General features: G+C 39.5%; 1 protein-coding gene across 1 annotated transcript in view; it reads left to right on the forward strand.

Moving 5' to 3' along the window:
* The first annotated feature begins 2,625 nt into the window (after nucleotides 1-2,625).
* Nucleotides 2,626-14,902, forward strand: part of M1AP (meiosis 1 associated protein) — a 43,844-nt gene continuing 31,567 nt past the window's right edge. The window contains exons 1-2 of the mRNA XM_078617382.1: nucleotides 2,626-2,853; nucleotides 12,636-12,821. Of these exons, the coding sequence (XP_078473508.1) occupies nucleotides 2,626-2,853; nucleotides 12,636-12,821 (414 nt within the window). The remainder of the gene's footprint in view (nucleotides 2,854-12,635; nucleotides 12,822-14,902) is intronic.

Below are 14,902 nucleotides of genomic sequence, written 5' to 3' on the forward strand. Positions count from 1 at the left end.
TGTAGACAAATCTGAACATCACATACGCAAACAATACAATCCTACAGAAAAATCACAACCCATTCATGCTGCGTACAGAAAGTACAAAAAAATTCCATTTCGATGTTTGATCCCAATAACAATCAATACAATACAGATATAACATTTAAGTATAAATCTATACTAAATAAAAAAAATCGGGCCAAACCAAGCCCCTAAAACAATGCTATATAAACAACGTAACAGTTTTCCAAACAAATGTGATTAAAAGTTTACAATAGGGACACACGCAAAACACACATCACTAAACCTTTCCAAGCTGTAAAATATTATACAGTACAGCCAATTGGACGAGTAGTAAATGAGCCAAAGCACTAATTTCTTCACACAAGGGGATGCTTTGAAGGAAAGACTTTGAGTATATCACTTCCCAGGTCTGCATCAATAACAACGTCAGTTGTCTGGGGAATTCATTGTAAGCGAAAGGATCCTGCTTTGTTTTAAATTGCCAATATCACGTGTTACGTAAAATAAGCAAGCCACGGCAATGTTTCTCACAAGATGAAAATGTTTCAAATTAATTAAGCACCGCTTTGCTCATGTTTATAAATTATTTTATCACTTTTACAACCACGAAAATATGATAGTGTGTTTAATAATAAAACGAAAGAACAGCATGTGCAGTGTACATATTATATGTATGATAATTACAGATCTAGTTTTGGGTGCATTGTACTTTTCTCTTGTTTAATGTTCTTGCCGTTTAATTTGACTTAGAAATTCCATTCTTGTAAAAAAAATGGTTTAATTTATTACCTTATTCTGAAATAAAATGTCATTCAACACATTCATCAGATATAAATGAAATGTTTTAAGTGGTAAGGCATTTATTTTTTACATTTTATGTTAAACTGTAAAATGACTATGATGTCTGGGATATGATACAAAAATATTACCCTAATGATAAGTACTGTATGCCATTATAATTCCATATAATTTTTTATCATGTTTTGAATAACTTAAATCTATATAAATAATATCACTTTTGCACATAGGCAAAGACAACGATTCTCCATATTGCCTCTAGCAGACTCTTAGGGCAAGTGCTGTTAGCGTATGAAGGTGCTCGCTAACAATGACTTTCCATTCACCTTCACTTCAGAAACAAAGTCGCTCATCATCTCCAAGAGCCTCCGTGGCTCTGCCCCTACTTAACTCTCTGAACTCATTATCCACTACCCTTTACCAGCTTCTGTTCGAGATTAATACTGCCGTGCCAACTGTAAGAATTTCCTGGGAGTGTCTCCGTCTCATGATCTAATAACTCCACTTGCAAAGTTGCGATGTAATTGCTGATTAAAATTATCCAATGTATTTTATAAACAAGAAAAGGCTCAGAATAATAATATTGTTCCACGTGGAAAGTCACTAATTGCAACATTTAAGCTTACCAGACATGGTGAGACATTGTAATTAAATACATTCTCTCAATTAGGCATCGTGATTTGATTAAAACATCCGTATTTCTTTCAATTGTGGTGAATGTGCAGTGATGCACTCAGAGACACTATGAGTAGGAGGCACTATTTTTATCAGCCTTCACAGGTCACAAGAGGTAACTACAACTCTCAGTCAGGACAGCTGGCAGACTGCCTGACTGTCGACGTCGAGAAGGTGAAGACGTAGACGACAAAGACTCCGGCAGCACGACAGGATCCCACTCCAAGCGACAGCCCCGAGCCTTCGCTCGGGGTCCCCTTTTATCCTCCGAGCGTGGCCTCGCTCCACCCCGGCCACGCCCCCCTTCTAGGATCTACTAGGGGGTTCCCTACATCCCTCTCTCTGACTTATCACGTGACCTGCTGACAGACAGGGCTGCTGCAACTGCAGATCACCTCTGCCAGCAACCCGCACTATGCTACGTAGTGACCCATTCCATGTCACTACAAATGTAACAAGTTCTCGTGGCAATGAGAGTCATGTGAACCCATATAAGGTAGAGTTTCCAAATATGAAGAGGAATATGTACATTAGAGAATTGCACTATCTCTAAAGAGAAGCATGCATATATATGCTTCCTTGCACAATCTTCAGCTTTCGTTCCATTTTATTTGTCATGCCCGTGTTTTTGACCCATGTCACAGCAGATAATATCCACGGACTTCTTTATGCATAGATTTATGTGGCTTTTCATTATAATGCGGTATTCAGCTTTTAAATAGCTGGTCCGCCTCATTATTTTAATTCCCACTTATTACTATGTTGTGGGTTTTCGCGGATGAGCTGTTGAGCTGTCTGATGTGCTTTCAAGTTGTGCCGCGTGTCTGTCGGGCACGATGTCTAACGTTTCAGTCCACGTGTTGGAAGCTTCTTAAAGAACCATTCCCAGCTCAGGCTGACATTTCACTCAGTGTACTGAGAACTTGTTCAGCAACTGTTCCGCAATAATTTCGAAAAGAAGCTCTCAGCACGTGGAGCGAAACTCCAGACATCGTGCCAAGTAACATGCGACGCAATCCGAAAACACATCGGAGGACCCTTATTAGTCACCGAGGCTGCACCTCCGATTCGCGCGGTTGGCATTGATACGGTGCGAAAGAAGTTTAACAAACATACACGACCATTCCCACTGTGCGTGCAGGTGTCATGAGCTCAGCGGCCGAGGTCACGCACCGCACTGCGTTCTCACGGCAGCCGTGCCGCTGCATCATTGTAGACTGCGCGCCGCCCTTCGGCACCGACTCTTGCGAGCTGCTGTGCCACTCGCTGGACAGCCTCTTTTCTGTCGCGTGCCACCTTGGTGGGCCCTGCCGCATCCCCCTCTTCAGCCTCTACATCGTGCACGATACGTTTGAGTGCCTGCTTCCCTTCGTGGTGAGTGAGCTTGTGATTGCACTGAGACTCGAGTAATTTTTACGTTCATTTTTTTGTCAGCAGACTGCATGATGAACCCAGTGTCCTTAATTATATTCCCATCCATGGCTAACATCGTCCGTGAGTGATATCTGAACTAGTCCCTGGCCCCCCTTCAACACACACCAGCATGGTGAAATATTCTCAAAGAACGCCCATGACCCAAGTATGATAGGTCCTGCAGTGGATTGACTGAGACCTGTAAAGTAATGCCGTCACATGGATTGTTATATTCAGAATAAAGTATTTTATGGGACTCAACACTTTTTTTCAGGCACGTCCCACAATGGGATATTTAGCCCATTATTTTTTTAAGCAGTATTTTATTTTAGTGTGGCGGAAACTTGAGTATCTGTGCATATAGGGGAGCAGCAATTAAAGGTCCTCAGAATGCCACTACCTGGCCAAATTACAGTCTAGTTTGGCACATCTACTTGATCTGCCAACTCTTCCTTCCATAGCATCACAGCCATGCTCCAATATAATTGGCTTACATTAGTGGTTAGCCTGCTTGCCTCAGAACATTTGCACATTCCATCAGTCAATGAGCAATCAATAAACATTTTTTGTTTAAACCAGGAGATCATGCACTGAGAAAATGGCCATGATTCATGTTTTGGCAGGAATGTGGTTATTATGTATGTTGGACTTATTTAACATCGTACGTAACCAACCGTGTTAATCTGAGGTGCAGGGGAAGAACAAACTAAACACAAAAATCCGTTCTAAAGAAATGCGTTTTTAATCTAGATTTAAAAGTGCATAGCTCCAGAGGCTTCCTAATATCGGAAGGAAGAGCGTTCCAGACGGCCGCAGAAGCGCATTTGAAAGCGTGCTATGCAGTGGCCGTCTTTGTCCGATTGCTAGTCAAAATTCTCTGTCAGGATGACTGGAGTTTGCATAATGTTTTAATGGTTTGATGTAAAAGCATGCAAAATGGAATAAACCATCTCTCGCTACAAACCACCTCGCATCCAACATCTACTTCCAGATAACAGTTCTGGAAATTCTTTACTTCTGTGTATTTTTACAAATCGTACGATTTGCTTTTAATTTCATGTTATAAAGATCCCGTGGCTTAATGCCCATGAGTAGGAGATTGTGTGGTATTATGAACATTAAAAAATTACATGGAGCAGCTCATACTGCATTGTTGCATGGCAGCGTGTATATCTTGTGTACAATAACTAACGGTTTTCATATTGAACATTCCTCTCCATGTAAATAATGATGTGAAGGGTAAGAAGCTCAGCTCTACAGTAAAGCTGTATTCATCTTAGTTCAGGCACAGCTCTGTGTTTGACGGTGAACTTAACTGACCTGACGTATAAGAGGAACTAAAGGAAAGAAAACAAATGAAACAGAAAAAATGAATGTAAAAAAACAATAACTCACCCTACAGGCAACCTTGGATAACACTGCGCTCAAGAGATGACTCCCAGGGCTCCGTGTCCGGTGAATGGCAATTTGATACAGTACTTATATTCAAACTCATCAATTGTTAAATATTTTCTTCATTACATAAAGAAATAGGTTTTCAAATGAAACGCACAGTCGCATTTTTGTACAACACTCAAGCTGTGAATAAACTTTAAATATAAACCAATAGGTTTGAAAACGTTTATTAAAAGGTTTGTGTGTGTGTATGCTTGGAATAATGTGTCCAGAGCACCTGAGTCAGCACCACTGAGACCCTGGGTTTAAATCCACTCAGCCACCTGTGATTGAACCGGGTACTCAAACCGCAAATGGTTGGTCTCAACCAGGTCACCAAATAGTTCGTTAAAAAAACATCCTATCATATAAAAAGTTGTTTTTTCACTTAAATTAGTATCACCCTGCTCTGACAATTAAGTATTTTTTTTATTGACAAGCAACAAACACTGTTTACAGGGCATATTAAAGAGTGCTCCAGATATGGTAAAATAAGCCTATGGAAGGAATACAGGGTCGTACACGGATTACTGCAACAGTGCCAAACGTAATTGTCTTCATGCCAGCACAATTGTAATATCATTTGGGAAACAAGGAAATATATAAAATCATGTTTTAACAAAAACAAATGAGTACAAAATAGGGTTCAAGTTGAATAGATCTTTGAATTATAATGATGCAAACAATTCGCAGATAACATTAAATTACTGACCTGTAGCTTTACTGCCTGAATACTCCATCAAAGTAATTTATTACCATTGCATCTCAATGGGATTCCTGCTGGTATTTAATAAAGGATTGGCCTGACATCCAAGCGGGAACCTGAATAAGTGTTTTTTTGAAGCTCACCTGGGTAAATACATCAATATTATTATTCATCATACTTTAAATATAAACTGTTGCTTCTTATACTGTACACATTTCCATAATTCACAAACGAGATCATACATCTTATTTGGCTGTCGTGGTTGCATAAACCAAAAAAACATATCTGAGGGAATAGCAGCATCTTCAACTTGCTTTGCCTTTACCCATGCTCAAAAATACAGATTTTCCTGGCACAAACACAAACATCTATAAAAGCATATTATTTCCAAAACCACTGTTCAGCTGGAGGATATACAGTGCTTTCAACATGTCAGGTCTCAAATAAAGAATATGCATGAACATCGTTTATTGTGGCAGTAAAATGCACTTTTCCCCATGCTACTCATGCTAGTCGGACACTTTAGAATTAAAGATAGCTCAGTGGCACATTTGATTAGAATGCACATTTCACGGTCAAATCTTGGTCAGGTGTTGAGTCAGCTCATCCCTTTCGGGTTCGGGGTGATCTTTTTTTATTGTGGGGAGTTTATCAGCAACATTTATACGTTCATGTCAATGTTGGTGAAGCAGTGGCCGGCTTCAGGAGTAGCCTGGTGAACATCTGAAATGCTGTGAGTGAATGTTTAAAATCCAGCAGTGCCACGCAATTATAATCTACGCTTGAGATTGGTGAATGCAGCCACACTACAGGCTGTTCTTAAATCTCCTTTTGGTGTGTGGGAGATAATCGCATCTGCTGCGCGATATTCTGATGTGATTCAGTGCAGACCATTATTTGGTGCGTAAATTGAAATCAGGTTCTTCTGGGGTCGGCGATTTATTAATTTAGAGCGATCATAAAGCGAGTACCACTTCGTGAGAAGTCCTAAGGAGTGATGCCACACCACCATATGAATGTAGAATTCCATCAATGGTTCAATGCTGTAAGCATGAAAGAAGTACCACTGTATATTTGTTTTAATAGAAAACCATTTATATTTCATCAAGCATACCAATTTATCATTACTATCCCAAACATCACAAATGTAGTTGTTATCAGTCATTAAATATATTTCAAAGTACTTATAGAGGCAGTGTAAGGGTCTTATTTGGCAAATAAGCTCTGGCTGGTGTCAGCATTTTCGTGTTCCTATAGCTGACTGTCCAATTATGTCTGCACAATTTAATAGGAATTTTTATCATTCCATATTTGTTGATTTATATTTTTGCCATTAATTTGTTTCTGAATTCCATTTTCATGTAACCACAAAATTGTTGTTTAAGTTCACACATTTGTTTACATGATAGCACAGTCAAAATGCTAATTTGCAATTTAATATCAGGCAAGCTGACCTTATATGATATTGTAGGTTGGGGCTTAAGGTCACATATCATTACAGCTATCCAGCAGATCCAGTATTTATTTAAAATTCATTAAGTAATAATTGAATAGCATGTAAAATAACATCTGTTAGGAAAATTACCTATTGACAGAGCTGTCATTGTTTTAAATATTGTTTCTGCCACTAATAAATATTGTACATTTCCTTTCTCATTGTTGTAATGCATCTACATGCATGCTAAATAGGTGCATAGGAGCAGGCAAGACACTTTAAGAATTGCATTTGAATATTATGCATAAACTCAGACTTATTGTCATACTATTCTTACGCTTCCAATGTAGGCATTGCTCATAAGAATTATCTGCTTGGGTGGCACTTAGAGTGCTCAGCTTACAATATGAAGGGCACAAGTTGATATACTGGTTCTTCATTCTTTTAGGGTCAATAATATAAGCACCATTGTTCACAGTCAACAGTTGTTTCATGGAGAGACTGACCCCCATCATGGGAATGTGGACTTCAAACCACTGGCTCAAGACCGCAAATGGAGATGAGGGCCATCACATTTCTGATTTGAGCATGCAAACACTTTTTGAGAGAGACACTGAACATTAATGTTTATATGTTGAACTTCTTTCGCACCGTACGTAGCCAACCCTGTTGCAAGTAAGCCTAACATTACTTCACAGTAATACACTTTTTGTGTGACTTGACTCATGGCCTGAAAAAAAATATGCAGACAAATTGACTTATGACTATTTATTCATAGGCTACCCATTATCTTCTGCAACAGCGCATAATTATTGTTTTTACAGTTGTGATGTCTTGCCTGAATGGTCTCATGTAACTTAAGTAAATGGCTCTTACCAATAACATCTGGCAATACAGCAGCATTGGTTTAAAAGTCCTGACTCGCTGATAAGACCCAGAAGGCAAAAACTATTTCAACAAATGCTGCTATAAAATATTTGTCTCGAAAGGCTGATGAGATGAAAAGATAAATTATGCAGTTAGACATACACTTAATTGTTTATATGTTATCCACAATTGTCTGCAACAGGATTATGGAATATAAGCTCTGTTTCTCGATTATTGTTTTCTCGTCCCATGCTGTGCTCTCATGAAGTTGGTAAGGATAGGAAGGTGTGTGCCTAGAAGAGGAAACACAAATTGCTTTAGGATGGGAGGTGCTTGGTTGGCTCATAGAACTAATTCTGTGTCAGAGTAATGAGCTGGGCAAAGACCCATGATTAAACTGGATTCTCCAATATAGCAATTTGATGGCCTCTGTATGGTCACCAATGACTGCACAGGGAAATTTTTTTTTACTTTTTCAACTCATTAAGTTTTTTCCAGGATTGGAAGAAATAAAATTGTGGTTTGATCGCCTGGCGATGGATTCCTCTTATAATAGGTCATGTGAAAAGCTTTTTCACTGATAACTATGGCTAAGGGGCAATTGGACGGACCTCTGGAGTAGTTCTGTGATGTCATCTTCCAGAGGCCAATCACTAATGTGGGATGATGGACTGCTTTCTTTAAGTGTACCAAATGTAAAATTACATGTCACAAGACATGAGTCCCACAGCACAGCAGGAATAAAATTGCAAAAAATATGTTTTTGTTTGAAATAGTTTTCAGACCTGTCATCCTCTCTCATATTTTATTTGAATAATTTATGTTGATAATACAGTTTTGATACACATTGATAGTATTTTAACATTTATATACCTAAATTGTGATAGCCAAATCAAGGCATGAGACATTTATAATTCTGGAATACCTACAGTCAACAGAGGATGATGTCCCTTCAGAAAATGATCGTGGGAGGAAATACCAATTATTGCCATTACTTTTAACGTCTCATTAATGTTTTTTTAAAGAGTGCTCCACAGAATGTCAATAATTGACGTCAGTGAATGTAAACCCTCAGATCTGAGGTAGGCTAAATTACCCATGCAGTAATTGGCATGGGCCAAGCTTGGACAAACAGGTCCATCAACACATTAAACTTAAGTACCTGATTTGATCTCTGGACTGGCATAGACTTTAACCATTGTTCTCTGCAACATGAGCTCATTGCTATGACATGTACATTAATACTCTGAGCCACCAAAACTGGCTCTCATAACTGTCCTTTTTAATTTAAACATGAGATCAAGATAATAGTGCAAGTTAGGTGATGTTTACTTAATGCCAAGCCAAGCAACAGTTGCTTCTTTGGTGTTCAGAGCTGTGGCATTTAGCCACATTTTACTGACAACAAAAATTCTACAAGGGCATCAAAAGAAGGATGACAGTGGTACTGAATGGAAGGCAGTACTGTATTAGCTGTATTTCAATCTCAACAGCAAAGAGCGGCAGGCTCCATCAGCACCACTTGAAGACAATTGTTTTTTTCGTTATGGTTTTCAACAAATAGCTTTTGCAGAGCTCATTTTGAGAGGGGAGACCAATGATTGGGAAACAGAATTTCTAGCCACCTCGAGTGTGTGTGGTTTTGACAAACCTACCTAGATTCACCGTGGCAAGCCAATTTGAACATCACTGTGCAGGTTAGAGCACTGCAAGCAGGTTATTATGTTGGTGGTGATAAAATGTCAATAGGATTTCTATCCTAGATTTGAACTTTTCGTGACTGCAATGATCCATACTCTTTGTTTTTTTCGGTAAAGTCACGTAGGTGAAAACAAAATAAAATAAAAATAAAACAACTAAATTAAATCATGACAGCTCCAGCAAAACTATACGCTACAGTAATTTTGCTGGAGCTGTCACACCTGATGACGGATGCTTGTGTTGCTTCCGAAACGTCGTGATTTAATTTAGTTTTATTTTATTTTGTTTTCAGCTACGTGACTTTACCGAAAAAAACAAAGAGTGATTTCTATCTCAAAACATGTGTAGGGTAGTGCTCATTTCACATTTACAGCCATGAGCCAGTGATTAATTACATATTCCTATGGTGGAGATTAGTCTATCCATAGGTAAAATAGTGTACTGGTTTTCCACAACATGGTATTCATTTTAACAGCTATGGAGAGATGATAGGTGGGATGAATTTGTATTTGCAACCTTCCGAATGTGAGCTGTGAGCTCTAACAATGGAACCACGTGGCCGAATGATGTATGAGTAAAAGTTGTATATTATAAGGAAACATTTACAAACACAATTAAACAATATTACAATGTGGGTTCATAAGGCATTTGAACATATCTCATTAGAAGATACTGTGCAATGGAGGGAAGATAAGGTGAAATAATTTGAAAGAGAATTGTCGAAGCACAGTTGTTTTACAATGATGTTTTTATACAACAGGGGATGTAAGGGTGTTTGGATAAAACACAATTCTGAAAGGAGACAATAAACAAAAATAATAAAGTGCTGCATACGCGTAGTAGAGTGGGCTGTGATATAGCACATTTGACAGAGCAACAGGGATCCCAGTTGTGAGATTGAAAGTTAAACCCGGCCAAGGTCAATCTCAGCCTGTGATCCCTTTGGGGTCTGTAAAAAGAGCACCTCCTAGTGAGGTTACTCCACTCAATGAGAAGTCAACAGTGGCTCTCCTATGGTGAGATTGGTTCCCATCAAAGGAATATGGAATTTCTGCCACTGGTCCTGGTCGGCCAATGGATAGGAGCAACAATAAATGCTTGGTTGAGTATGAGAAGATATTCAACAGGTATATAAATGTAATGTCAAGAAGTACGGTAGTGTCCTACTGGTAAAATGAGCGCTTTAATAGTTCTAAGTCAGTGGTGCAAATTCCATGTCTATTCATAATGACTACTTTTATTTTTGGGCAGGTGAGCAGTTGCTTTCAAAGCGATGGCTATGGGAAGAGAGCTTTCTTGCAATCTTGTTAGGAGAGACCCCACAGGACTGGTGCCTGAGGGGCAAACACCTGACCTTCGACATTGTTCCGTGACGTGTGATTAAACTTCATCAAAGAATGCCCTCGAGAGTCCCCTCACCCGTGCTTGCTGGCCACGCCCCATTTGGTGACGGTTTAGCCACGTGTCACAGGTGGGCGAGATTCTTACAAATATCCTATACTGAACTAAACACATTTTTTTATTTAAAACTTTAGTGAATGCAGGGATTCATATTCTTGGATATTTCGGTAAAGTCACGTAGAAGGGAAATAATAAAATAAAAAATATATAAAACAATAAAATTCTCACGACGTTTGGACTGTAACACAAGCAATCATCACCAGGTGTGAAATCCACAGCAAGAAAATTTGGAGAAAAAAATTCTTGCTGTGAATTTCACACCTGATGATGATCGCTTGTGTTGCAGTCGAAACGTCGTGATAATTTTATTGTTTAATATTTTTTTTATTTTATTATTTCCCTTCTACTTGACTTTACCGAAAGAACCAAGAATATTAATTAAACACATTTTTTTTATTTTACCAAGTAAGGCCCACTTGAGCTATATAGTTCTTTTTCGGGTGCAACCTGGCCACAATTGATAGCTCAATGAAGTGGCTCATCAGGTGGAAATGTATAGCATCCACATACTCTAAACGTATATTGATTGTAAATTTGGAGAGAAAAACTGGAGGACGCAGAGAAAAATCCACGTTGACCATGGGGAGAACATGCAGACTCCAAATATACGGGAATGAGGGTCTAGATCGAACCCACGACCTCCTGTATACCAGGTGAGGTAGTTAACATTTTGACACCTATCGTCCGGGTTATCTGTGGTCACGCTCCCGAGATAAATGAGTGAATCCCCAATTGGGACCCCGGATATTTGGAACTGGGGTACCTGTCGCCCTGCCGTTTACCCCAGATAAATGGAGCTTGACTGTATATCGTGAGGCCCGTTATATCCATAGGACAACCACTTTTGACTTTCTGTAAAGCAGTAATTATGTATTTAACCTCAGGGAGACAATGGGCTGAATCTCACCCCAGCTGAAATGTAAGCTCACAACCAGCCACTATCGCCAGTGGAGATAAAAGGCACCTCGACCTCATCTGTACACAAGGGCACTTACACTCTTGACATTTCCAGGTTTTTTGCCAAACATCACATTGACATTTAAGTCAATGAGCTTGGACATGACTCATTGCTAGAAGGAATGATGGTCTTTCAGCAAAACAAGTGACACAGTGGTAGGCGAAGGAAAGAATGTACCCGAGTGGATATGCAGCACAGAGATGGCGCAATGAGGTCAATTCATGTGCCAGAATGAGATGGATCAGGGCCATGAGGGATGCTGATAGTGTGAGGAGGCATTTATCCAGCAGTGAATAGACCATGGCCCATGATCATGATTATTTTATTGTCATACGTCGTGGTACACAGATTTCTGAAACTCCCAAATCCACTGGGGTATACGTTGGCCAGGAGATGGCAGTGCAGAAAGTGGGGTCATGAAGATATGTGTGGATTTTTTTAGTATCATCCTCTCATACATTTAGAGTTTTTTCAAATGCTCTGGTTTTTTCACGTGAAAACACTCCTTAAAAATTAATTGTATCAACATCCTAATGCAGATACATTCTGAAAAAAAGTAATGCAACTCAGTAAGGCTTTCATTAATAAATAAATAACATTGCTATTTTTATTTAAAGCTTTCGTGACTGCAGGGATTCATATTCTTGGTTCTTTCGGTAAAGTCACGTAGAAGGGAAATAATAAAATAATAAAAATATGAAACAATAAAATGCTCACGACGTTTCGACTGCAACACAAGTAATCATCATCAGGTGTGAAATCCACAGTAAGAAAAAAAATTGCCAATTTTTTTTTCCAAATTTTATTGCTGTGGATTTCACACCTGATGATGATTGCTTGTGTTGCAGTCGAAACGTCGTGAGAATTTTCATTGTTTTATATTTATATTATTGTATTATTTCCCTTCTACCTGACTTTACCGAAAGAACCAAGAATATAACATTACTATTATTATATTCTTTGTTTTCCTCCTGATTATTAATTTGAACCTATTTCCGTGACTTTTCCCGAAAGACCCAAAGAATATGAATTCCTGCAGTCACGAAAGGCTTTAAGCCAAGATTTATTACTATTATTGCTGCAATGCATAATTTCAATGGAGACTGACTTAGTATGAGGTAGTGCAAGGATCAACGCATGGGCCTGTCGACGTGTGCTTTGCATGACTTTGCCTCACGCAGCAGGTGAAGGGCGGCCACGCACGCATACAAGAGTGCCTGCGTGAGTTGCGATCACTGGCAAGGGTGGCGCCTGTGGATCGCCGTGTGGACGGTCTCCAAGGTGCCCTGCAAGATGCTCTGGCTAACTTCCAACACCACCTGCTTCAGCTGCGACAGAACGGCAGCCTGAAGAGGTTTATGCTTGAGGTGAGCGCTGCTGTTGCTATCAAAGTCATGCAGTACGATAACAAAAGGAACACAATCTAATCTCACAGTCAAAGGTATATCACTTTTTGTCAGACAAAATCCCCTGGAATATGATGAAGTCCAGGGCCGGCCTTATGTGAAATGGCACCCTGTGTAAACTCCACCGCCACGACCGTGATTTAGTGTGGTCTTATGGAAGGTATTAAGCAAATTGCAAGGTACAAAATATTGCTCTGTCTGGTCACACGGGTAGCAACAACCCTCATGCCGGCCATGATGAGGTCCCTTTAAATTGCCTCTTATTGACACTAGGCGGTGCACATGTACACATGCCCTGCTCACGTGACAATTACATCAAACATAATTATTCTACAGAGTTGATTCTGCTAAAATAATTGGAAAAGCAAATATAATGTGGTTGTTTTGGTTCAGTCATTGGTGATTGGGCTGAAACCATCTAGATTTGAAGCTTTCGTGACTGCAAGGATTCATATTCTTAGGTTTTTTCGGTAAAGTCACATAGGTAAAACATTAAAATTAATAAAAGTAAAATAAAATAAAAATCACGACGAATAAAAAGTGTGCTGTACTTGGCCCTTCCCCCCTCTCCAACCATTATATAAACGGAGTGGTAGCTCCTGCAATCTCTCATTTACTTGATACAGCTGTCGTGGCTGTGACGGTTCCACCTGAGGACGGAGGCTTGTGTTGCCTCCGAAACGTCGTGATTTTTATTTTATTTTACTTTTATTAATTTTAATGTTTTACCTACGTGACTTTACCGAAAAAACCTAAGAATATGAAACCATCTACTTGCTATACTGGATTGCCTAGTTCAATCGCGGGTGACTGAAACGTAAATTCAAAACCAGGGTCTCAACAGTGCTTTGCTGCATGCTCTGACGTGGTATCAGACCCCCTAAGCCATCCAGCTACCTCGCTCACTTATTTTTAGTGCCGTTTGCCGATTTACATAATCGGCGCTGCGAGCACCACTCTCTTTATGCTCGGATCTCTGAACCCTCTGCTCAAGGTGAGCTATAACAGTCAACATCATTATCTATTGAGAAGCAAATTACACCCTCTATGCTGTTATGTCACGCGGTCGCTAAGCTGCCTGATTTATTCGGCACCACTGCAGTAGAGTGCCAGGCAGCAAAAAAAAAATCATCATTTGAAGAGCTCTGACTCAAACAACTGAGAGCAAATGCTTTAAAAGCCATACTTAAGTTCTGTTTACATTTTTGGCATAATGTCAAGAGGCTCTTTTTTTTCATTTCGACAGCATGTTTGCATGGTTTTAGTGTTTGGTAGGCAGTGGTGTCAAAACTCTACGTACGCAATATGCAAAAGGTTCATCACTAATGCGTATCTGCACACAACCAAATTGTCACCACTAACCGTAATCTGCAGCACATTTGGGTTGGTACTGGTGACACGTCTATGGTCCATACTGTGTTATTTTGACAGTGATGTAACACAGCTATGGTTTGAGTGGTAGATCTGATCCACAGACCAAACAGGAAATTACTCACAGACTCTCTGATCCCTCATGGACCCACTAAATGCATACATGTCGGCAAACAAGTTGAAGTGCTAAATATTAGCCCAGTTAGTCCATAATGCAAGAAATTACTCTGTTGACCACACACCTCTCAATCTGTGCTCCTTCCCTATGTTCTTTGGCTTTCAACAGCTTTAAATTTATCTTGCCCCGGCCCTAGATTGTATAACCCTGACGGCTCTGTGTCAGTGGCATTTTTAGAAATAAATAAACATGCAGCCCCTGAGGGAGTGTTGACTTTACTTTGGCTTCGACTAGCATTTCAACCCCCAGCATGATACGAGGCTGATTTCTTGACGAAATTGCGAAGCACTTAGCTTTAGTGAGCTCGCTATTATCATCAGGAAAGCGATACAAACCCCATCAGTGTCAACGTATTACAAGTGCCATCACAGGTAATAGTGTGTAGAGAGAAAGCAAGGCATGTTGTTATATACCATATCACAGTGTTTTTATTTCATCGCTTATATAATTGCAAAATGTATTCGGGTGACACTGGTTAGAGCAAAAAGTTGTG

The sequence above is a fragment of the Lampetra planeri genome, chromosome 53, assembly GCF_965212315.1.
Source record: "Lampetra planeri chromosome 53, kcLamPlan1.2.h2, whole genome shotgun sequence".
NCBI lineage: Eukaryota > Metazoa > Chordata > Hyperoartia > Petromyzontiformes > Petromyzontidae > Lampetra > Lampetra planeri.